Source organism: Monomorium pharaonis, chromosome 9 (genome assembly GCF_013373865.1).
Source record: "Monomorium pharaonis isolate MP-MQ-018 chromosome 9, ASM1337386v2, whole genome shotgun sequence".
NCBI classification, from domain to species: Eukaryota; Metazoa; Arthropoda; class Insecta; order Hymenoptera; family Formicidae; genus Monomorium; species Monomorium pharaonis.
The window spans coordinates 1256442-1278497 of NC_050475.1; the positions used below are offsets into that span (position 1 = coordinate 1256442).

The 22056-nt window shown below is 34.8% G+C and overlaps 5 protein-coding genes across 19 annotated transcripts in view; 2 read left to right on the forward strand and 3 right to left on the reverse strand.

Moving 5' to 3' along the window:
- Window positions 1–797: 797 nt before the first annotated feature.
- LOC105833492 (28S ribosomal protein S15, mitochondrial) lies at window positions 798–2260 on the reverse strand. Its single transcript, XM_012675274.3, has 4 exons — window positions 1754–2260; window positions 1514–1647; window positions 1217–1412; window positions 798–1100 (listed from the first exon to the last, which is right to left on the reverse strand). Exons 1-4 carry the CDS (start codon window positions 1987–1989, stop codon window positions 839–841), a joined length of 828 nt encoding a protein of 275 aa, XP_012530728.1. The 5' UTR covers window positions 1990–2260; the 3' UTR covers window positions 798–838.
- Window positions 2261–3195: 935 nt separating this feature from the next.
- Window positions 3196–5206, forward strand: LOC105833493 (myotrophin). Its single transcript, XM_012675276.3, has 3 exons — window positions 3196–3486; window positions 3947–4057; window positions 4235–5206. Exons 1-3 carry the CDS (start codon window positions 3418–3420, stop codon window positions 4409–4411), a joined length of 357 nt encoding a protein of 118 aa, XP_012530730.1. The 5' UTR covers window positions 3196–3417; the 3' UTR covers window positions 4412–5206.
- A 244-nt stretch (window positions 5207–5450) lies between these two features.
- LOC105833491 (histone-lysine N-methyltransferase eggless) lies at window positions 5451–13619 on the reverse strand. Of its 4 annotated transcripts, none has more exons than XM_036291794.1 (16): window positions 13462–13619; window positions 12472–12835; window positions 11968–12390; window positions 10455–10724; window positions 10207–10336; window positions 9962–10102; window positions 9481–9845; window positions 9138–9367; window positions 8429–8831; window positions 8079–8315; window positions 7627–7971; window positions 7267–7434; window positions 6885–7193; window positions 6511–6803; window positions 5978–6293; window positions 5451–5810 (listed from the first exon to the last, which is right to left on the reverse strand). In XM_036291794.1, the coding sequence occupies exons 1-16, from the start codon at window positions 13602–13604 to the stop codon at window positions 5604–5606; spliced, it is 4344 nt and encodes a 1447-aa protein (XP_036147687.1). In that variant the 5' UTR covers window positions 13605–13619; the 3' UTR covers window positions 5451–5603. The 4 variants fall into 4 exon arrangements, with proteins under 4 accessions (XP_036147687.1, XP_012530725.1, XP_012530724.1 ...); XM_012675271.3 differs by lacking the exon at window positions 13462–13619 and adding an exon at window positions 13207–13405; XM_012675270.3 differs by lacking the exon at window positions 13462–13619 and adding an exon at window positions 13078–13405.
- Window positions 13620–14282: 663 nt separating this feature from the next.
- LOC105836332 (intraflagellar transport protein 56) lies at window positions 14283–17270 on the forward strand. 2 transcript variants are annotated; one of them, XM_012680281.3, is made up of 8 exons: window positions 14283–14644; window positions 14772–15298; window positions 15406–15486; window positions 15635–15884; window positions 15958–16167; window positions 16252–16558; window positions 16639–16879; window positions 16958–17270. In XM_012680281.3, exons 1-8 carry the CDS (start codon window positions 14642–14644, stop codon window positions 17067–17069), a joined length of 1731 nt encoding a protein of 576 aa, XP_012535735.1. In that variant the 5' UTR covers window positions 14283–14641; the 3' UTR covers window positions 17070–17270. The 2 variants fall into 2 exon arrangements, with proteins under 2 accessions (XP_012535735.1, XP_012535736.1); XM_012680282.3 differs by lacking the exon at window positions 15406–15486 and having other exon boundaries at window positions 14285–14644.
- A 932-nt stretch (window positions 17271–18202) lies between these two features.
- The window catches only part of LOC105836335 (prominin-like protein), a 37644-nt gene continuing 33790 nt past the window's right edge, over window positions 18203–22056 (reverse strand). For 6 of the 11 annotated variants that reach the window (XM_036291802.1, XM_036291805.1, XM_036291801.1 and 3 more), the window contains 2 exons: window positions 21036–21149; window positions 18203–19813 (listed from right to left, as the gene is read on the reverse strand). In XM_036291802.1, coding sequence (XP_036147695.1) covers window positions 19681–19813; window positions 21036–21149 — 247 coding nt within the window. In that variant the 3' untranslated portion in view covers window positions 18203–19680. Of the gene's footprint in view, window positions 20876–21035; window positions 21150–21808; window positions 21904–22056 lie in introns of those variants that run through there. The other 5 variants (XM_012680298.3, XM_012680294.3, XM_012680300.3 and 2 more) reach the window with 4 other exon arrangements.

Below are 22056 nucleotides of genomic sequence, written 5' to 3' on the forward strand. Positions count from 1 at the left end.
TTTCTTCTTCCTCTTTTTCTTTATCATTTGGATTGCCACGTCCCTCTGCGAAAGTTTAATTTAGCGAGCAAAATGAAATCTGCGATTACAGTTACAAAAATGTAAACAGAAAACAAAAAAGCTGCGACAAGATACCTCGAATTTAGTATACTAGGGCTACATTCCAAAACGTCCTTTCCGAAGAAAATTTTGTAAAAAAACTTGATGTAATATAGGATACGTTACGCTAGTAAAATTTTCCTCGGAAAGGACGTTTTGGAATGTAGCCTAAAACATTACAGGCGCGCGCTATTTGACTTTTCACTTTAAAAATAATAATGATTGCAATTTGATTTTCTCTATCTTTGGTTTACATTAATCAAACGTTTTCTGCAATTTTGAATAAAAAAATGTAAAGTTTAATTATACATACATACATACATACATACATACATACATACATACATACATACATACATACATACATACATACATACCTACATACCTACCTACATACATACATACCAACATACATACCTACTTGCATACTTATTACTGCTATCTAGCTATCTAGCTACATATTTATCTAGTTACGCTCGCTCGTTTGCTCCCTCCTTCCCACCCTTTTTCACTCACTCACTCACTCACTCACTCCTCACTCGCTCGCTCACTCGCTCGCTCGCTCGCTCACTCACTCGCTCACTCGCTCACTCACTCACTCGCTCACTCACTCACTCGCTCACTCACTCACTCACTCACTCCTCACTCACTCACTCACTCACTCACTCACTCCTCACTCACTCATGAAAAAATATATATTGATAATAACATAATTTATGTTTATTGCATTGTTCATAAATTACACTTTTCCATCAGTTTCGTGTTCCTTTGCTTTTTGTCTGGCACATGCAATGTCCTCTTCGCTAACTGACGGTTTTAATCCACATGCTAATTCTTCTTCCCTGATAAATGCGAGCCTCTCCGCCTTTTCTGTATAAAAGTCCTTTTGCAGTTCTTTCAATTTTCTTTTATAAATATTCAATTTTTCTTGCACAATCTTGTCGCAATGCTTTTCCGTTAGTCGTCTTAGAGACTCTTTCCTGGTAATCTGATGTGGTAACCTACAAAGTGTTTTTTTTTTTTTAATTTTCAAATTTATAAATATATATAAAATTTCAGCAAAATATAAGACATATAAATATATATTGTTGTTAGTGTTGTTTAGTAAGAATCTCACTCTGGTGTCGGTTTATAAACAAGATTGAGTCTCTCCAAAATCCATTCAAAACGTCTATAATCCCATCGTCGTAAGAATTTCAGCAATTTCCTTCGCTTTGCGATCGTTTCTAGCAATTTCACTTTCACTGTCGTGTTCTTGGGATATTCTGTTAAATATTCTTGCAACTGATGTATATCGCTTGTCATAATGGCAACTAAAAAGTAAAAGAATAACAAATGCAATAGTGTTAAACTAATAATTAATCTGTCTTTTCTATAATTTATATTATGTTTATATTAAAGCTGAATACGTTACTTCGAGCCTCTGGTGATTTTACATCCAATCTATGTCTTTGGACTAATTCCAACACTTTTTCCCTCCTGACATTAATTATTTCTTTGCGAGGTAGAAATTGTAAGGTAAATATCCTTTTAACAATATCGCTGGCACTGTGACAAGGATATTACATATAAATATAAAAACAGCATATTTAAAGCATTAAAATAAAATATTTGTCTTTAAAACAATGTCACGTTACATTTGGTTAGTACTTACTTTTGCAATTCAGGTAACTCATTATACATTTTACCAAGATCGGATAATTTCACATCGAGTTTTAATCCTTGATCACCAGACCTTTCAGATGATGTATACGAAACTTTTTCTGGCCGTACCCAGGTGATTTTGTAATCGGCTATAGTGGCATACTTTCTTGAAAGGTTACCACTGTTTCTCAATAAACTACCGGCTATTCTCGTTGTTTGTTCGCAATAGTTAATTATTACATTCATACTCGTTACCTTAATTGGATATTAAGGATATAAGGATATAACAATAGTAACAATTTATCTGTTACTATTATTTGCTATACACAAAATACAATGTTTTTTTTTTTTTTTTTTTTTTTATAGATTTAACGTGCCGTCAACCGAACTTTCGTTGTAGGTTATTTGACACCACAAAATACAATGTGACATATATGATGGTTCTTCTAATTTAGTGGTCTGTTCTTTCTAGCTGCACTGTTGCACCGGTGCAATAAGTTAAAGTAAGATAAGTATATTTTTTTTAAAGTAAGATATTTTTTCTCATTCTAACTTATTGCACCAGTGCAACAGTGCAGCTAGAAAGAACAGACCATAGGACTCAAACCCGTTTTCGACAACGCGTACCAAGTGCTCGGTGTAAACTAGTAGTATGTCTATGCTCTAGTTTACATCGAGCACTTGATACGCGTATCAAGTAGTGAATTTAAGCTGATCAGCCAATGATTAAACACATTCACTAGTTATTTACTATTTGATACGCGTACCAAGTGCTCGGTGTAAACTAGAGCCATGGGTCATCGCTTGAGCGCCATTTTGGAGTCATAAAGTGTATGTGTAGTGTTTGTTGTACGAGAAGAGTGAATGAGTAGTAGTAAGGGGAAGGTGGAATTGATACATCGTATTGGCCCCGGCCATTTTGGGCCAACCAAAAGACTAATGGTTTGTTCGCGTCGCCAAGCTCCGATATGCTCCTACTCACTCCAACGCATTCTAATAGGTTGGCGTCATCGGAATCAACGTATTGGAATGCGTTGGGGTGAATAGGAGCATGTTGGGGCATGTGACGCGAACAGACCTTAAATATGAGTGGGAAGACATTCCTTCTCCTCCCGTCGTTCATCAACAGACCTTTGGTCTGTTCTTTCTATCTGCACTGTTGCACTGGTGCAATAAGTTAGAATGAGAAAAAATATACTTGTCTTACTTTAACTTATTGCACCGGTGCAACAGTGCAGCTAGAAAGAACAGACCACTTGGTCCTAACTACCGATACGGCATCTCCTGTAGTCTTGTGATTCTTTAGCCCTCGTCTACAATAAAGATTTAAGCTTTAAGCCGCAAGAAATTAACCAATCACAATCGAGTATTCTTATAAAAATCTACTGTGATTGGCCAGTTTCTTACGGCTTAAAGCTTAAATCCTTCATTGTAGACTAGGGCTTACTCTTTGACTTCTACAATACAAATACATACATGTGCATACACCAATGAGATTGTGTTACCGTCGGTGTCGGGATAGTAGAGAGCCGGACTCCGGAGTAGGCTTCGTTAAATTTCATGGACGAATGACTGAGGCACGGAACGGATAAGAGCGGTGGAAAAAGTGGACGTACGCAGTGCGAATACAACCGTCCATCGTGTGGATCCGCAGGAGCAACAGCGACGACGAGAATGAGCGAACTTGTTTGGGGGATAAAAAACGGCGATCTCGAACAAGTACGAGACATCGTCGAGAACAAGGTAAATATGACAATGTTGATTCTTCAAAGGTTTTTCGATCGTGTGATTAGTATAAGTAACGTATGCTCTCTTTCTACATAAACTGTTAAATAGATAGAATATAATACACACTAAGTCTGTTAGTTGAGAGATACTCGTTTTGAAACTGGAAGCATTTCTAACTACATAAGTGATTGTGCCACCCTGATACAACACATTCCTTCAGTCACCTACTGCTGACAAGTTTTGTTCTTGTTCTTTCATTAAAGCACATGTATTTTAATTTGTAAACTTAATCTGAACAAACAAATTTAAAAGTTGCAACAAGTTAACTATATAACATGGGCTACTGTTGCACAATGTAAAGATTTTGTTGTTGGATTTTTAATAAAATTAGGATTTATATTAATGTAAAATTGTACAAGGGAAATGCCACACTGTAATCTTCTTTTATATCAGTTATTGTTATTGTCACTTTTAGAACATTGATGTTAATCAAATGATTGATGGAAGAACACCATTGCATTATGCAGCGGATTATGGTCAAAATGAAGTTGTAAGATATTTATTAGAGAAAGGAGCAAATGCCAATGTAAGTAATAATTAGCAATTATTATATTTCAAAGAGCAATTCTATCGTGAATAATATACTATAATAAATAATAGCATGTTATATAATTGTACAACTTTTTAGCTTAATTTTTTAAATTAAACTATATAATTTAAAATATATATCAGTAAGTGCAATACATAAGTATGTTTCTTGTAGGCCACAGATAAGCATGGAATCACGACGTTGCTAGCAGCAATCTGGGAGGGGCACACAAACTGTGTAAAATTGCTGTTAGAGAAAGGTGCTAAACCAGATGGTTTAACACCAGATGGCACAAGCTATCTGGATGCAGCTGAGAAAGATGAGATTAAACAGCTCCTGAAACTCCACTAGCATAAAGCCAAACAAAATGTGGAATTATAATTTTGTTACTTTAGTAATGTTCCTCCTTATAGAGAGAGACTATTCTACCAGCTTTGTTTTGATTTCTCGCCTATGATGACTAGAGTGTCGTATTTAAACGCTCCAAATTAAATAAACATAGCTATATGGATGCTGTTTTATAATAATAATAATAATAATAATAATAATAATAATAATAATAATAGTAATAATAATAATAACAATAACATTAAACTGCATGTCGAAAAATAATGAAAAGCTCGTATTCTTCTTGCGATAATTCTTCATGGTTCTAAATATACACATAAGTTACAGATTTAAAAATATTATTCTTTCTGAGAAAAGTTATAGAAGTTAGTTTAGTTTAAACTTATAATCGTGTGTGTATGTGTGTGCGCGCGTGTGTGTGTGTGTGTGTGTGTGTGTGTGTGATACACATACAATGTAATTTTGATATATATTTTGATCTATTCTATAAGACATATTTGTTATTAATTTATAAATCCTGAACTTTTTTATACATTTTTATCAGTCGCTTGAAGCATATATTATTCCATTTTAAATCCGATATTTTAATAACGTCGACGGGATCTTTTATACTCTTAAGCAAAATGCCGAAACTCTCCTCTTTAATCTTACTTGTGCGAGTTGAATTTTGAACGACGTATGTATAAATTGCGAAAAAGTAGTATGTTTGCAAAGGTATCAACGTGTAACAATGTGTCTAATGGATGCTAAAAATGTACAAGAATCAAAAGTAATAAGCAAATACATCATTGTTATGAACACTGTTCTTATTTTCTATATCCAATCGTAAGCTACTCCAAATATCATATTTCACAAAGAGGAGGGAAAGAGAGAAAAGTACTCTTTTTTTTTGCATATAAAATTAATTTAAATATCTACAAAAATTGAAAAAAATTGTATTAACTAATTAATATGTCGTATCTACATAATTCGTAAGATATTAACTCCCACATATACTGCTGATTTTTATATAAAATGTTTTAAAATAAATGTATGTTTCATGTCTTTATGAATTTCTTTATTTCTGACGTAAATTTTTCTTCGATAAAGATAAGTGATAATTATAATATGATGTCTCTATTATCTACTGCCGATTTTACTAGAGAAAAAGTTCCATTTATACAAAGAATGAATTTATTATCACAAAAAGCACAGTTCACAGAAGACGGCCTCTACAATTAGCCGCACCACATTTGCAAATAATCACTTTACCCGGTATACTTCCTACGTCATAACTATAATTCCATGTAAGTTCTTGTCCAGCTTTTATATATTGTAACGCGAAGAAAGCCACCCACGGAAAACGCACGTCGTGTGTATCGACAAACACATTTTGCACAAACACGTTTGGATCGCAAGAATGCTGAAAAAGACATTTGAATACATAACAGTGATTTATATTTAAAAACTAAACTCACAAATAAAAAGATATCAAGTCATGATTAAGATTGTTAATTGCTTTCGCAAAGTTTTGAAATCCAAAGATTTTTTAAATCAGAAAATTATATGTTTTAATATTTTGTTACGTACATTCAGATAACGGCCAATATTTCCAGTTGTTTTAGCATCCATAACGTAAACGGCTTCGTCTTCACCAAAATAATCTCTCGCAGACTTGAATTTCGATCTCTCTATTTGTTTTGGTTCTACACTAGGTTCGAATCTACTTGGTTCTCTTCTCATGTCATTTCTACTATCATCGTCGTCACTGATATTAATCGTGTCCAGAATTTCATTCGATTTCGACGTGTTTTCCAAACCTCTCGTACTTCCATCCTCACTGTTTTCTTCAGACATATCTGGTTGGTTGTCTATTTCGTTTCTTTTCCGTTTTCTCAAACGTTTCCTAGTTGACAAAGCTTTCTTTGCAATTTTTCTCATTTATACAAATATCACAGTCTAGCTAAATGTTATAATAATCATAAAAAGATAAATTTCTAAATTCCTTCATACAATAACAAATCTAAGAAAAAAAAATTAACTACAATGTATAATAGTAGACTTATATCAAAACACATGGTAATATTACACGCTAAGTATATTTTATGAGTAAAATGCAATACCGAATGGACGAAGATTCCGCAGTTGTTTCCAACTCCAAATCTTTATTTAAAGCCACATATTTATCAATATTAAAATCTTCATCTGAGTCATTAGTGCTTTCCTTAGTATTATCCTCTTCTTCGTCACTTACGCCAGTAATTTCTTTCTTCTTATTATCTTCTGCTGGTGAGACTGGCATTTCTGATTCGAGAACGTCGCTTTCATAACCTTCCTTGAAACCTTCTACCACTTCCACATAATCTAATTCTGCCAGATACTCGTCACCGTAATTTTTACCTCCTTCGTTTGCACCCTATATCATAAAAAAAAAACAAATAATAAAAGAATAGATAGAGAAGTCAAAGAACCGAGATTGATGTTCTATTGTCTATACTTGTTCGGTAAGTAATCTGCCTGCATAAATGCAGATAAAAGCGCCATGGGGAATATCATTGAGGCACCTTATACCCCAACCTCGTGGTCCTGTTTTAAACACTTGCAATCTTAATCCGAGAGGATGCTGTACCACTCTATTAAGACACGTTTTCACGGAACACTTGCATCCCGAATTACATTCATAGATTCCTGTAGTCACTGGTTCAGGCAAGCGTTTATAAATATAGCCAACAGCAGTGTTCGGCACTTTACCTCCTAGAGTTGCCCCTTGTATCGTTAATTGCCAGCACTGACATTTTGTTTTATCCTAAGATATATTTCAATAAAGAAAAAAATGAATTTTATATTATTATGCAAATGTCGGTTGCACGATTTCATACCTGACAATCGTCCTCGCAATCGCAGCTGCACAGAAATGCAGGATCTAGATTTAGATTAACACCTTCCGTTGGCTCCCGACGAGTGGTGTACCTTATGGTATCTGGTTGGGTGTGATCCAAGTCATTCACACATGGTATCGGTATGTTTTCTACACCATAACTGAGATCCTTTTAAATACAAAATCACAAAGTAATCTTGATATCTTTTAATATCTATATAATTTTAATATATCAAAACATAATATATATACAGACATTTTAGTATTTACAGGAAATTAGTTTCACGTTTCAATCTCCGCATATCATAATAAATATCCATATCTGATGAATTTTTTACATTTGGATGTCAACGCAACTCACCTTGATGTTAATAAAGCACTTTTCCACGACGAAATCGGCGAAGGCGCGCACCCAATAATCAAAATCGAACAGATCAACGGACAATGTGCTATTGGTAATACGGAGATAACGATGTAACTCTTCCATGTTTCGCAATCTAATGCCACATGGTGTCTGATATAATATAACTTTCTTGCCCTTGGAAAATTTGCAAAGTTGTCGATGCCAGCCACATAACAGTGGAATAGAGAGTGGAGAAAGTCCTTTTAAATCGTCGGGTGAAACCTTGATACTTTTGATACATTTTGGCCCACACTTGTGAAGAACGTATTTCTTTGGCTCATATTTCCTCTGTGTATGGTAAAACTAGAAAAAACGAAATCAACATGTGAAATTAATTTCATGTTGATTAATTGTAACATACTAATATATACAATTGCATAGTTTGTTAATTAATATCAATTTTCACTCACAACAATACTATGTGACGGTTTTGTTTCCACGGTGGAATTGTACGTTGAAGAAATATCTACATTATTGTGCCTTTTAGCAGTACTTTTCTTAGCTACTGCACGCGATTGTTGCGGGGCAGTAGACGGTGTACTGGATGTCACACTCGTGGCAACTGATGTTTTCTCAGTTTGCACATTTTGTGCCTGCACGTCTTCTTCCACGTTAGACGTATATTCAACATAAGGTAAATTATTTTTCTGCAAAAATTATAAATCATAAATGGAAAATATAAAATTGTTTTAATATTTTCAATTAAAATTGTTGAAGTTTCCATATTTGCAAAAGTAAGTTTTTGCTTCCTGTCACTTACATTAAACGTAGCAGGAATACGATGTCGAGTATGTGCACTGCCAGACTGTTGAAGTTGCCTTGTATTAGCTTTTAAAACCTCAATATACAAAGGACCTAATCTAGTCGAGCCACGATAAATCCATTCGGTTCTTCTATCGGCATCGAAATGCATTTGTACTAAACTCGCGTCGACTTGCACGACTCTCGCGAGCCACCATTTACCATTCCATTCGGTCTTAACCATTTGACCAGGCTGTAACTTCACCATTGGCCTCTCCGGATACGATTCCAGGTATTTCTTGACAAATTCTCGCGATTCGCTGGGAATATCTTCCCAAATGCGCGGCGAGGTCTCCCAAACCAAAAAGATATCATTATGGATAACATACTGAGCGTAACCATCATCGAAAAATACGAGATATCTAGTAATAAATACATTAACATGAAATATTAATGAGTTGAATAAGAAGTAATTAAACTAAAAATAATGATATTTCTTAGTCAAAGCAGATCTTGGTACCTATCAATAATTTTTATGATTTTTTAAAATAACCTTCAGCTAATTTGTGATTGTGTATATTCCAACATATAAAAATTGTGCTTGAATATCGATACATATGTGCGCGATTTGCATAAGCTCGAGAGTGCAAAAATTCACATCAAAATTATTATTATTATTATTATTATTATTACACCTTTAACGTTTATAACACCTTTATAACATTTACCTGTACTTATTTATGGATTTTGGTGTCTCAGCAATTATTCCACTATAGTAATTATTAGATACAACATCGTGAAATATCGCTATAACTCGTGTTCCAACTGGGATCATAACTTTACTTAGGTTAGTTATCGCTAGCTGTTTGCCAGAAACATTCTTGGTTGCTGAATTGTATCTCTTCTGTAGAAGTTTCACACGAACGGACCATGGATTTGATGAAATTATATTTTGAATCTGTATAGAAAAGTACTTGTATTAAAATTAAAAATTTTTTTTCTTGCCTTCAATCAGGAGATTCAGGAAAAAATATTTGTTTTGTACAAATATAATAAAAATATTTTACAAACTTTTGCTTTAATCCATGGCACAACAGGATTCTTCATAACATAAACAATATCGTCTACCTCTGGAGATCGTTTAATAAGTGGACCAGTCGGTGGTACATTATGAACTATTGTCTCCTTACTGTTCGATGGTTCAATCGCTAAAACCTCCAACTGATTATCTTGCAACAACGAGGAAGGTGGAACACGTACTTGAGTTACTTTTTTCGTTGCTACAAGCGAATGGACATTCTCCGTAATCGTATCGTTTATTTGTAATTCCTCGAGCATTTTAATTTGCGGTCTAAAATCCTCATATAAGTCGTTACGCATCTTATCCATAGTACGCATTATCTCCCGTATTTCAGTATTAAGAGAATCATTCGCCGCTGTCAATGCATAATATGATATAAAACAAGTCTTATATCTAAATAAAAGAAGATAAAAAATTGTACTTTCATACACATTTTATCATCACACTTGGTAAAGTAAAAACTGGTCTTACCACATATGTTTCGCCATCTCTTCTTTAAGTTTTCACATGCAACTTTAGCATGCTGCTCCACATTGTACTTTTTGTAGATATACGACATTGTACCATCTAATTTATCCTTGATGTCCAAAAGTACATCTTCTGGTATATATTCTGTAAATAGCAAAACCAACATTTTATATATATTTTTAATAAAGTTGCAAAGTTAGATGTTTTTTGTTATTAATATTAAAAATAATACTAAAGGTTCAATGTACCATTATTATCTGGTTCCTTTTTCTTCTCTTCATCAGAATCATCACTATCAGAAATTTCTACTTCCATTGTGTGATCCGGAAAATTACAATCTATTATTGATTTATTTTCAACAAAAGCTTTTACTAATTCCTATAAATAAAATAATAATAATAATAATATTACCATTTTGTACATTTAATACATCTTGATATGTTACACTACATAACATTTGGGTTATTCTCTTAATATATGAAAACAAAAAACTCACCTTCTGATGTTCCAGAGCAGCGTCAAAACACTCTTGACATATTATACGCTTCTTTTTCTTCTCCAATGAAACTCCATAAAATGCGCACGCAAAGGAAGGTGCCACCTTCATATTTATTCCAGAAGTACATTTAAAATTCACGCAATTACTATTGTATACTTTAGATTTAGCTTTTCTAGAACTTTTCTCATCTTCATCCGACATTAATTCGATGACCTCCATACTCGATGCTTGTGCCATTTCCGTGCTAATTTTTTTGCTGAACGATTCCTAGAAACAAAATGTTCATCTAGATACTTCTGTAAAAGATTAGTTATACAAAGAAATGCATTTTTAATTCTATACATTTTTATTTTACAAGTTTTAGTAAATTAAACATGACCATTACATGTATGTTGTAGTTGCATTATCGCAAGTTACAAGAATGCTATGTGTATAACATACAGGATGTGTGGCAACAGGTAAAAGGCAAAAGAAAATTTAAAGGAATAATTCTAGATATCTAAAATAAGTTTTATTTTTTATTTTTGTTATATTTTATCATCTAGAGAATCACTGCTTGAATGTTTTTCCACATGTTGCAAAACACTCTGTATATACATATAGCACACGTAATATACAATATTATAATAGTATATGGAAAAGGTAGGGAGAGAGAAATGGGAGGGGGGGGAGAATATGAAATAAGATTATATTATAGTAATAATATATCTTATACACCATGTGTATACTATATTTACACACAACACACATACAATGTATATATACAGTACAAATCTTCAGAAAATAAACCTTTACAGTTCTATTTTTGTTCGAATTTTGTTTTTATAAATTATTTATATTCAGCTTAATTACGTATCCTTGAGTTTTATGAATAGAAAGGATAAGTAACGAAGAAAGAAATTAAATGCGCCACGATATACGAGAGACATAGATGTACATAGATGAACAGTTAACAATAACTTTTAAAACATACCACAAATTTACTGTACGCTAAAACAACACTGTAAACATAAACTGAGATTAGGTTAGTTTAACTTTATACTAGTACAATATCAGTTCCTATAGATGGCAATAGATATGCCTTTTTCGCGCCTGCGTATTAAAGAAGACTCCAGGAAAATTAATTTTAAGAAAAAGGCCTTATTATTAGGAAAATTAATTTTAAGAAAAAAGCCTTATTAGAACCCTGGATTAAAAAATAACGAACAATTTTTTTTTTTTTTAGAAGATTAATGAAAAGTATTACATAAGGTATATGTGCATGCAATTATATAAAGTAATCAACAAAAATTATTACAGAAATAAGGTAAAAGAAAGGAAAATAAATGTTAATATAACAAAAGTATGTCTTGTGGCTCCATGTGAAAGCAACTCGTAAGTGACAGGTCGCGAATTCAATTCACATTTCCTCTAAAAATCTTTACTGTCTAATGAAAGCACAATAAGCCTTTTTTTAGGCTGTAGTGCATATGCTTTAGGTACCACTCTTAATATAACAAATAATACATACCTTTTCTGTCATTATTAAAGATTTCTCTGAATTCTTCACATCCTTCAATATTCCTGTATTTGAATCTTGTGTATCATTCTCAAGTATTTGCTTGTTATCGGTGTTATCTGTGTCTATATTTGTATTGGCTACGTTTGATTTAACGCTATTTAAATCAACTGCATTTAAATTAGCTATATTTGAATTATTTAAATTAGTATTTGAATCAACTGTATTTAGATTAGCTGCATTTGTCTTTAGACAAACCAACAGCCTTCTTGCAGCTTCTTGCTTAGCAGATTTCTTGCCCTGTGCTGTTCCACTTTCCCGTAGCGATCCCACGCTGACACTTATCGTATATGTTCTCAAGTGAGTAGGTCCTTCTTCAGAGATCACTTCGTACAGAATGTCTTTTGGGTCAATTTTATGTTGTTGGCAGAATTCCTATGCATGATGCAAAAATTGTATCACTCTTACAACTTGTCTTCAAATTATTATGTTTGATAAGAGATTCATGAAATTTACTTGTAACATTCCAACGTAATTACAAGCAGTAGTTGATTGTTTACACAATGGAAGTGTATTATCTTTTGCAGAACTTTGCTCAATGTTTGCAGCAGAAGGCAATGGTAAAGTATCTCCTGATAATGAAATTTTATTATTCTTAGCCAATAATAATAGCATATTCTTTGCTGCATTTTGTTTGGCTTCTTTTTTCGAAATCCCTGTACCAGACTCATTCAATCCTTTACAAGATACAATACATATAAATTGCCTGTTGACCATGTCCATCCTTGTTTCCATAAAATTGTAAATAGGAGTACATCCTTCTTTAATTAACAGCTCTTGCAGCAAGTTAATTGGTGATTTAGTATTAGCCATCCCGTAACTGAGAGATATAGAAAATATTTTGTTAAAAATATATAACAAAACAACACGTGTAATCATCGTAAAAGACAATTAAAAACTATATTTCGAATACGATTGGTATTAAAAACATCCACTTAATTAAATTTATAGAAAATTATAGAAAAACAACAGAGAAGTGTTAATAAATTTTGATAAAATTTTGGTGACATGAAATAATACTGCCTATTTTATTTTTCACGTGTAAAATATTTTTCTTTTTACTTCGTGTAAATGTTAATTTGACGAATTTTCACGGAGTGTATCTTATATTGTTCACAACACAATTGTAATGTACTTCAATGTACTCTTCGTTTATTGAAGTAAAATCGAAATATCTTTGTTATATCGTACTTTATTATTTTCTTTCACACTTGTACATAAGTTTCGAGTGAAGATTACTAGAGACCCGATGATATCCGGTGTGTTCCGCACAGCAAGTAATGAGATTTCAAGCCATTATTCGCAGATTGAGGATTGAGGGATATTTGATGAAGCATGCGCAATTGTGTGCGTATATCCCACATCCTCTAACTATCACTTTACCCAATGATTTTATGCGAAATGGTTTTAGCACAGACTTGAACCACATTAGGCCTATTTTCATACCTCCGTGAAGTTAGCCGTCCAACTTCAGCTTTATTAATTTTCATTAATTGGTATCGATTGGTGGTCGTTTGGTGGTCTTTATGGCAAAAAGCGTGCACAACGACACAATAGTTGTCGGTAGCCGGTACAGAATAGAGCCCCATGGGGCAATTGATTTTATCGATAGTGTCGTATAAAATAGATGCGCTACGCTGTACCAATTTAAAAAATAGATGGCGATAGTGATAGCGGGGATAGCGGCGGGGGGGGGGATTTACATAACACTGGGCCTGTCGCGTTAAGCTGGTCACACACACTTTCCGTAGAACGTAACAGTAAGATTTCGACATGTTGGATTGGGCGACCGTAACAGTAAGCGACTAAATCAAGTACGTGATTGGTCAAAACCTTACTGTTACGTTCTACGGAAAGTGTGTGTGACCCGCTTTAGGCCGAACGCAGAAAACGAGACGTAGGTGTCGTAGTCGTAGTCGTAGGGTAATGTCCAGTCTACAATGAGTCATTGGTCGTTGGTCGTAAGAAATTTAACCAATTATGTTCGGTTATTCTTCTCTAAGATCAACTGTGATTGGTTAAATTTCTTACGACCAACGACCAACGACTCATTGTAGACTGGGCATAACAGCACTAAAACTACGGCAATGCTGTCTAGAATAAAAACGACGTAGCAATAACATACAAGCCGGCCATCAAGGAAAGGCGACCAAAAACTAATCCCGAATGCCCCAACGCTCATCGTAAGCACGCAATGAATTGGCTCAATGTCTGCTGTAGGCTGTAAACAGTAAAGCAATACGAAGTGGAGACATTTTCTACGACTACTGCTACGGCCTACGACTCTCCATTGTAGATGGCCCTTTACGACTACGATTACGATACCTACGTCTCGTTCTCTGCCTTCGGCCTTACTTGCAGTTTTCGCACTTGACATCTTCACTTTCTTTTTCTCCAGTGCTCGAGTATATATTTATCTCGTTTAAAGTGCAAAAAATTTTGGGGATTTCAAGCAACGCGAACAAACCTATCTCGTCATAATGTGACAATCCCATGAAAGGCACGAAAAGAGCTAGACAGAGCTAGAGAGATCGAGTGGATCGAGAAGGCAGTAAAAAGGTTGCTCCTCGGTTTCTTTTCTGTTTATGAATAAAGCATCTCTATTGCGTGCACCGTACGAGAGAAAATGGTAAACAGTATTTCTTTTATTTCTGTTCAATTTTATTGAATATTGTAAACGTTGTGACGTAGAAAACATGACACGACGTGTCATAAGAAATGAGTATTGGCATAGTAATTAAATCATTTCGCGATAGATCTTGTCGAGGGCTAAGCCGGCCTCGTCGGAGGGCGTTCGAACGTCGGCGTCACGCAAGGAGATACCGAAATTGGAAGAGTTCTTGGATAAGCGAGATTATACGGGCGCTCTGACACTACTCGAGTTCAATAGCAGTATCGGTGGTAGCCTGGAAATGGATCTGTGGATGGGATACTGTGCCTTTCACTTGGGCGATTACAAGCGCGCGACGACAATCTATGAAAACCTGAGGAAGAAGGATTATGTACCACCGGACGTCCCGACGAATCTAGCGTGCTGCTACTTTTACCTAGGCATGTATCCCGAATCACAAAAGATTCTGGAAGAGGCGGCGGACAGCAAACTGCGAACTAGGCTACTGTTTCACTTAGCTCATAAGATGGGCAACGAATCCAAGCTGATGGAATATCATCGAATGCTGCAGGATGTTATTGAGGATCAGCTTAGTCTAGCATCAATTCATTACTTACAAGCTCACTATCAAGAAGCTATTGATGTCTATAAGAGAATTTTATTGGACAACAGGTTGGAATATCTCCTTTATATTTTTGACACAAAGTTTACAAGAGATAGTGTTTTATGATTTTTGGCTATCATATCTTTACCTTGCACCTTTCTATGTATTACACAAGTTTAAAGAAAAGCACTAAGAGATGTGACTCCAGAGCAGATTCTGAATTGTATTTCCTTACCCAACTGCAGGAAAATTGCAGGTATCTTTATTTTTGCTTTTCTTTTTTTATATTTTCTTATTAGAGTCATTTCTATTATCTTCTTTCAGTTTATCATCACAGAAATCAAACTACTGATTTAGTACAAGCTTTCTTTAAAAAATGAAATAGATTTTATCATTTCTTTCAGAGATTATCTAGCTTTAAATGTATATGTAGCTTTGTGCTATTACAAGCTGGATTACTACGACGTAGCTCAAGAGGTGCTTCAAGTTTACCTGCAGAAATATCCAGATAGTGCAATTGCAATTAATTTGAAAGCATGTAATCATTTTCGTTTGTATGATGGAAATGCTGCACAGGTTGAAATGAAGCAACTTATTGAAAAGATATCAAGTTCTTTCAATTCTGGTCATGATCTTATACGACATAACACAGTTGTATGTGTTACTTCTTTAAGTGTTAATAATAGTTTAATGTATCACTTTTCATATTCTTATTCGCTCTTCACAGGTCTTTAGAGGTGGTGAAAATGCTTTGCAAATTTTACCCAATTTGGTCGATGTTATACCAGAAGCCAGGCTTAATTTAGTAATATATTATTTAAAACAAGATGATGTCAAGGCAGCGTATGACTTGATTAAAGATCTGGAACCAGCAGTTCCACAAGAATATATTTTAAAGGGTATAGTTAATGCCGTTATAGGACAGGAGACCAATTCTGTATGTCATGATATGCCGTTAAATAATCTTTGTGTAATTGCGTTTTGAAAACTATCACTGAATTTCTTTTTTGTATTTCTTTAGCGCGATGGTATAAAAATAGCACAACAATACTTTCAATTAGTGGGCTCTTCAGCTTCGGAGTGTGATACCATACCTGGTAGACAATGTATGGCCTCCTTCTTCTTCCTTTACCGGCAGTTTGAGCGAGTCAGACTGTACCTGAATTCAATAAAAACATATTTCTCCAATCAAGACAACTTTAACTTTAATTATGCTCAAGCGCAAGCTGGTGCGGGCTACTTCAAAGAAGCAGAGGAAGCTTTTCTCATGATACGTAACGAAAAATATAAAAACGATTACATTTACATTAGTCTTCTATCATATTGCTGTAAGTAATATATTTTGTTGTAATTTTAGTGTCATAAATTTAGTAATTCTTCAATAATTGTTTGCCTTTTTTACTGGCAGACATAATGAATAAAAAAGCAGAATTGGCCTGGGAGCTATATTTGAAAATGGACACATCGGCAGAATCTTTCAATTTACTACAATTAATTGCTAATGTATGTTACAAAGTGGGCGAATTCTGGTATGCCTCTAAAGCCTTCGATATGCTGGAGCGTATGGATCCAAGCCCTGAACATTGGGAAGGAAAACGCGGCGCATGCTGTGGTACTTTTCAGTACATCATCGCGGAGAAATTACCCAAGTATGTTTTTTATATCGTACATTTGTGAGGATTACTGTATAAGCAAAAATTAATTTATAAATTATCTTTATTACACAGAGAACTGCTATCGGAAGTGATACAAACTCTGAAAAATACATCCAATTCTCAAGTGGAGCAGATAATACGCGTTATGCGTAAGTGGGGAAAGGATAACAGAGTTAATTGTTAACATTTTATCGAATAATATCGTTATCAAATTCCGTCCAAAAAAATACTTTCTATATTTTATAAGTAACCATATGACACTTAATATGTGTAGTATGCATATCGTTTTTAAATATATTAGTTATAACAAGAAATTGCTCTTTGATGATTTTTATAGAACAATAAACTCTTGTAAATCCTATTTAATAAAATTAAAAATTCATAATATATGAATTAAAAATAACACCTCATTATCGATTTAATATAAAATAGATATATTTAAACTGTAGTACACTCATATTTTTAATATAATATCAATAATATATAATAATAGTAATAATAATTTTAACAAACACAATCGGTGAATTATTAAAAAAAAAAAACCACAGTCAATGGCAATAATTCTCATACGCTTCCATCTTCAAACGACCTTGAAAACGCGAATTATTTCTGAAAAACTGCGAATATCCTAACGCGCATCGCGAACATGCGTTTATACAGGTCACAGTTTATCACAAATATTCCTGATGGGATGGCTGCAAGATATATAGCATAAAAAAAGGATGCAAAAGAAGTAAAAAGGGAATACTAATTGTTCTGAACATTAGCATCCTGGGAAATTGAGCAGACAGAAGTAAATACTTGAACATTTAAACATTCAATGTAACAATGTAATGACGGACAATAAATGCACAAATTCTTTTATCCATCTCTTGAATCGAATTGAGCAGAGACAAATCTATTGAGTCGTTCAGTTATGAATACTCATTAACAAGAAGTTTTATTAAAGAATCGTTGAAGGATGTTAAATAAAGGGATCGTAAAAGATACGAATTTCCAAGTCAAATAATGTATGTTGATAAATACAGAATATAATAGAGGTGTTTTGTACACTTAAGAATTTTTTCCGCATTGTCTCTTCAATTCAATTCTGTCGGTCTTAAACTTTTAACTCTTTCAGAAAGATGAGAAAGAGAAAATTTCTTTTCGATAAGGCTCTACATCGCGTTTACTCAATGCATTCGCGAATGTGGAGAAGGAGTGCCCGGTAAAAGTCATCACTACACCGTCATTACATTATAAAAATAGCATCAAGAAATTTTATTGTTTTTGTTTTATTTTTCGGCGGAATTTCAGGTGCAATACGAATTTTTTTTCTGGGATATCTAATTGACAGCACTCGTTCTCCGAAACGCGTTTTTTGTCGTCTCTTTAATGCTCGAGAGTATTGGGTGTTAAAATCTTTATGAAATCCATGCATTATATTCGATTATTACATTTCATTAATTTAAACATTATTGTTTTTCCGAATCGCGTGACGCATACGTACATCGTGTCGATAGACTAAGACGTAGATTCAATAAGATTACGCTACTAGATACATACGGTAATGATACAGCGGGAATTTTTGCAAAATTTTATTTTGCAAATTCTATTGCGACAATTCTCTCATTCATCACATGTACTCGCGCACATATCGTCGTCATAATACATCGTCTTTCGCATTTTTCGCATGCACGTTCTCATTAATATCTGAGAGATTTCGTGCTCTCATTCACACCATTTTAACACGATACACGAAGGAAAAGAGTGACTGATACTTTGGCAATTCCGAATTGCCAATACTCGATCAAGTCCTAGTATACGATTATATCTTATTGTGTAACAAGAGGCATTGAAAGAAAACTCACTGTAAAATTTTAACAAAATTCGAAAGATTTTGTATCATATAAACGTATTCTCTATTAGAGAGATTATAGAATATGAGCCTTGCTTTTATACCTCTCTCTCTTATACCCCAAATTTCTGCTCTGAGAACTAAGAGTTAAAATTGATATCGGCGAACTTAATTTCCAACGCTACATGCATTCAAGAAAGGACTTTATATCACACAAATATCGCAATTCATTCATTCACGAATAAATATAAGAATCAGTATCCAAACATGAATTCAATGAAGTTGAATATCAATATCACTTTTTGCTCTGTACACGTGCGAGAGCAATTTCCAGAGGGTCGATGTCGGTCCATTCCTACATATTATTCCGCAACATCCCAATATCCCTTTTTCTTGTAATTAGAGCAATAATTTTGTGCAACGTTTATTAATTCTTTGTTTGGCAGTAATGTCGAATGCAAATTTATATTAAATAAATCTAAATAAATTGATATCTTTCTAAGAAATGATACACATATATTACAGGAAGCAAGTGATTTATGTGTCGTATTTCTTTCTGTAATTTTTTAACCCTAAAAGTTTTTAAACTTAATAGACATGATGGATCTACGTAGTACAATACCATTAAGAATTACTAATTAGTGATGTAAGAGATATATTATCAATTATATAAAAACAAGAATTCTACAATTCCGCTAATTCTTGACTGGTTCACGATACTCATAATGGTAATGCATCACGTAGATCCTTAGATTTCATTATACATGAATTCAATTAACATGCACGAACGAGAAACATTTGCATTTGCCCGACGAATTACTGTAATCGAATGTAGGAGGAACGACGGATGCAATAATACATGCATTAAAGAATTCATACAGCGCGCAGATCCGATTAAGCGAACGTACAAGTGCGATCTATGCGGCGTAAGTAATCGCTTCGGTTTATCGATAAAAAGTTATATAGTAAGATAGAGTAATAAGAAAACGGCTACTTTAAAATCCATATACACAGAGTATTTATAATAGAGCGGTCGCGTCGCTCGGAAAATCTCCTTCTCTCTCCTTCCGCCATAAGATAGAAATCGGCACCTGGCGGAACACAAGACTTTAAATCAGTATTCTTCCCTCCTCAATTATAGAGCGAGATCCGTAACGAACCACACGATACTCGTAGCACAACAATACATGTAAATCCACGTGTGTCGTTTGGCATTTTTATATGGCGTTGATTGGTAGCTCAAAGTGGTAAATCGGCAATCTGGTGTCAAAATTGAGGAGGAACCCCTCACATGGAAAACGACGCGCTGGATTGGCAGCATTAATAATTTGTGCTGGATAATTCGATCGGTAGATATATGTAGACGCACAGTCTTTACGTATCGTTAAACAAAAGAAACTTCACTAAGAATTTCACTATCGATACTTGAAAAAAGCCTAAAATTCAGGCCAAAACGTCGTAATTAATCTATGCCAGTTTGATCAACCATCAAAAAAGTTTGAATTTTTTTACTGTTTATTATTACTGGCGAAGATTGAATACTTTCTATTGGTAAAAAAAAAGTCTTCATCTTCTGATTCTGTTCTTTTTTTACTCCATTTTGTGCTCGATCAATCTTTTGTTCTATATATGTATAAATTACTTTAACTGACGTAAGACATGCGAGTATCTCAATACTCAGTAGACAAAAACGGATGTTGAGTGAGCCACACTATATTTACATCCATGTATTGTTTGTTCTTACATTAAAAGGGAGAAACGGCGAGATTTCGCATTTCCTAAAGTTTGTATTTAATCGAAAACGGTGTTCCTTCCGCGGTACAAAAACGCACGAGTATTAATTAAGCGATGCTTCAATGAAAAGAGGAATTTGCGTCGCAATTATATCGACTATACGTTACTTGCGCCCCCACGGAAGGAGGAAACTTCACGTTGAAAGGATTGGCCTATCTCAGTCTGTATTAAACTTGGTCTTGATGTTCGCACAATCCGTGGCATGCTCAGGAACAAACGCCAAGTATTATACGTAGTCCCTTTTACATCCGGATTTCTCTCTCTTCTTTCGCTTGTAGCTGCGCGTGAGGCTGTGCGTCGCCACACTGTTCAGCGCTGCTTTTGTGCATGCCACGGCACTTGTTTCCTAATTTCTATCCCTGAAACAGACAGAGGTCTTTCTTTTCTCTCGAAATTTATTGCGAGAAGCAAACGGTTGCTTACCCGAAAGAAAAAGTTGAAGCGCGATATCTCGCCGTTCGGAAAAGGACAAGTGGCCTTCGAGCAAGCATCACCGACAAAGGAAAGATAAATACTTACCCTGGCCCAGGATAGTAATAAGGCGGCGGTCGTTCGTATTCAGTGCTTAAAGGAGGCGGAGCCCCGGCAGCTGGTTGATACCTTGGCGGACCACCGTTGGGGAAGTCCCAATTTCTGTAAAACAGCATTTACCATCTTAATGATTGACGATCATTTATATAACGTTCAAGTTCGATCGTAAGATGCTAGCATTTTGCGTTTCCTAGCGTTTTACTGATCCCATTTAGCCCTTTCCACCACTCTCTGGCGTCGAAAAAAAGATCATCATCCTTTGGTAGTGAAAGAGCTAAACTTTGACCAATCGTATCCTTGCCACAGTAAAATGCCTTAGCAAACTAATATATGATACAGCAGCCGCCCAAGCGAAATGAAAGTAATATTCTAATTTTTTTATTGAAACGTTCGGATTACAATCCGCAAAGTATATTCTCGTCGAGATAGACATGCTTTTTCGCGGCAAATTGCAAAGTACCTTGAAGCGAAATCAACACGACGGAAGTTGATCTATAATGACCGTTCTTTCTATTGAAAATAATTATTATCCAGTCAACGACAAGAGAACACCTCCACGGAGCGGGGAGGAAACTAAACGGTCATTCAGACCTTGTTTCAGATCATTTCTTGCGAAAAGCCTGGTTCTCTTGCAAAGCTATTTGTGACATGACCAGTTGAACAAAACAAAAAGAAAGAGAAAAGAAACAGAGAGAAATGGAACGAACGCAGGAGGAGAAACGTAGAAACATTTGTGTAAAACAATAGTCTTTACGACTTACGTGCAGAGGCGTATCGAGAGACGCGAGAGGTCGAGCCCCCCGCAGGGTTCCCACTCACCTGGAAAGAACCGGGAGAAAAATTGTGACCATCGGGGCTGCATGAAACATGCGTCAACATGGTGCTATAGTCAACACAATCAAAATTGTAGAAAACGCACGAAATGCGCGCGGGGGAAACCGGAACGGTCGACGCCGCCGCCGCCGCTCCGCCGTTTCGTTCGAGCTCAGGTACCGCGAGAAAGTGGCGG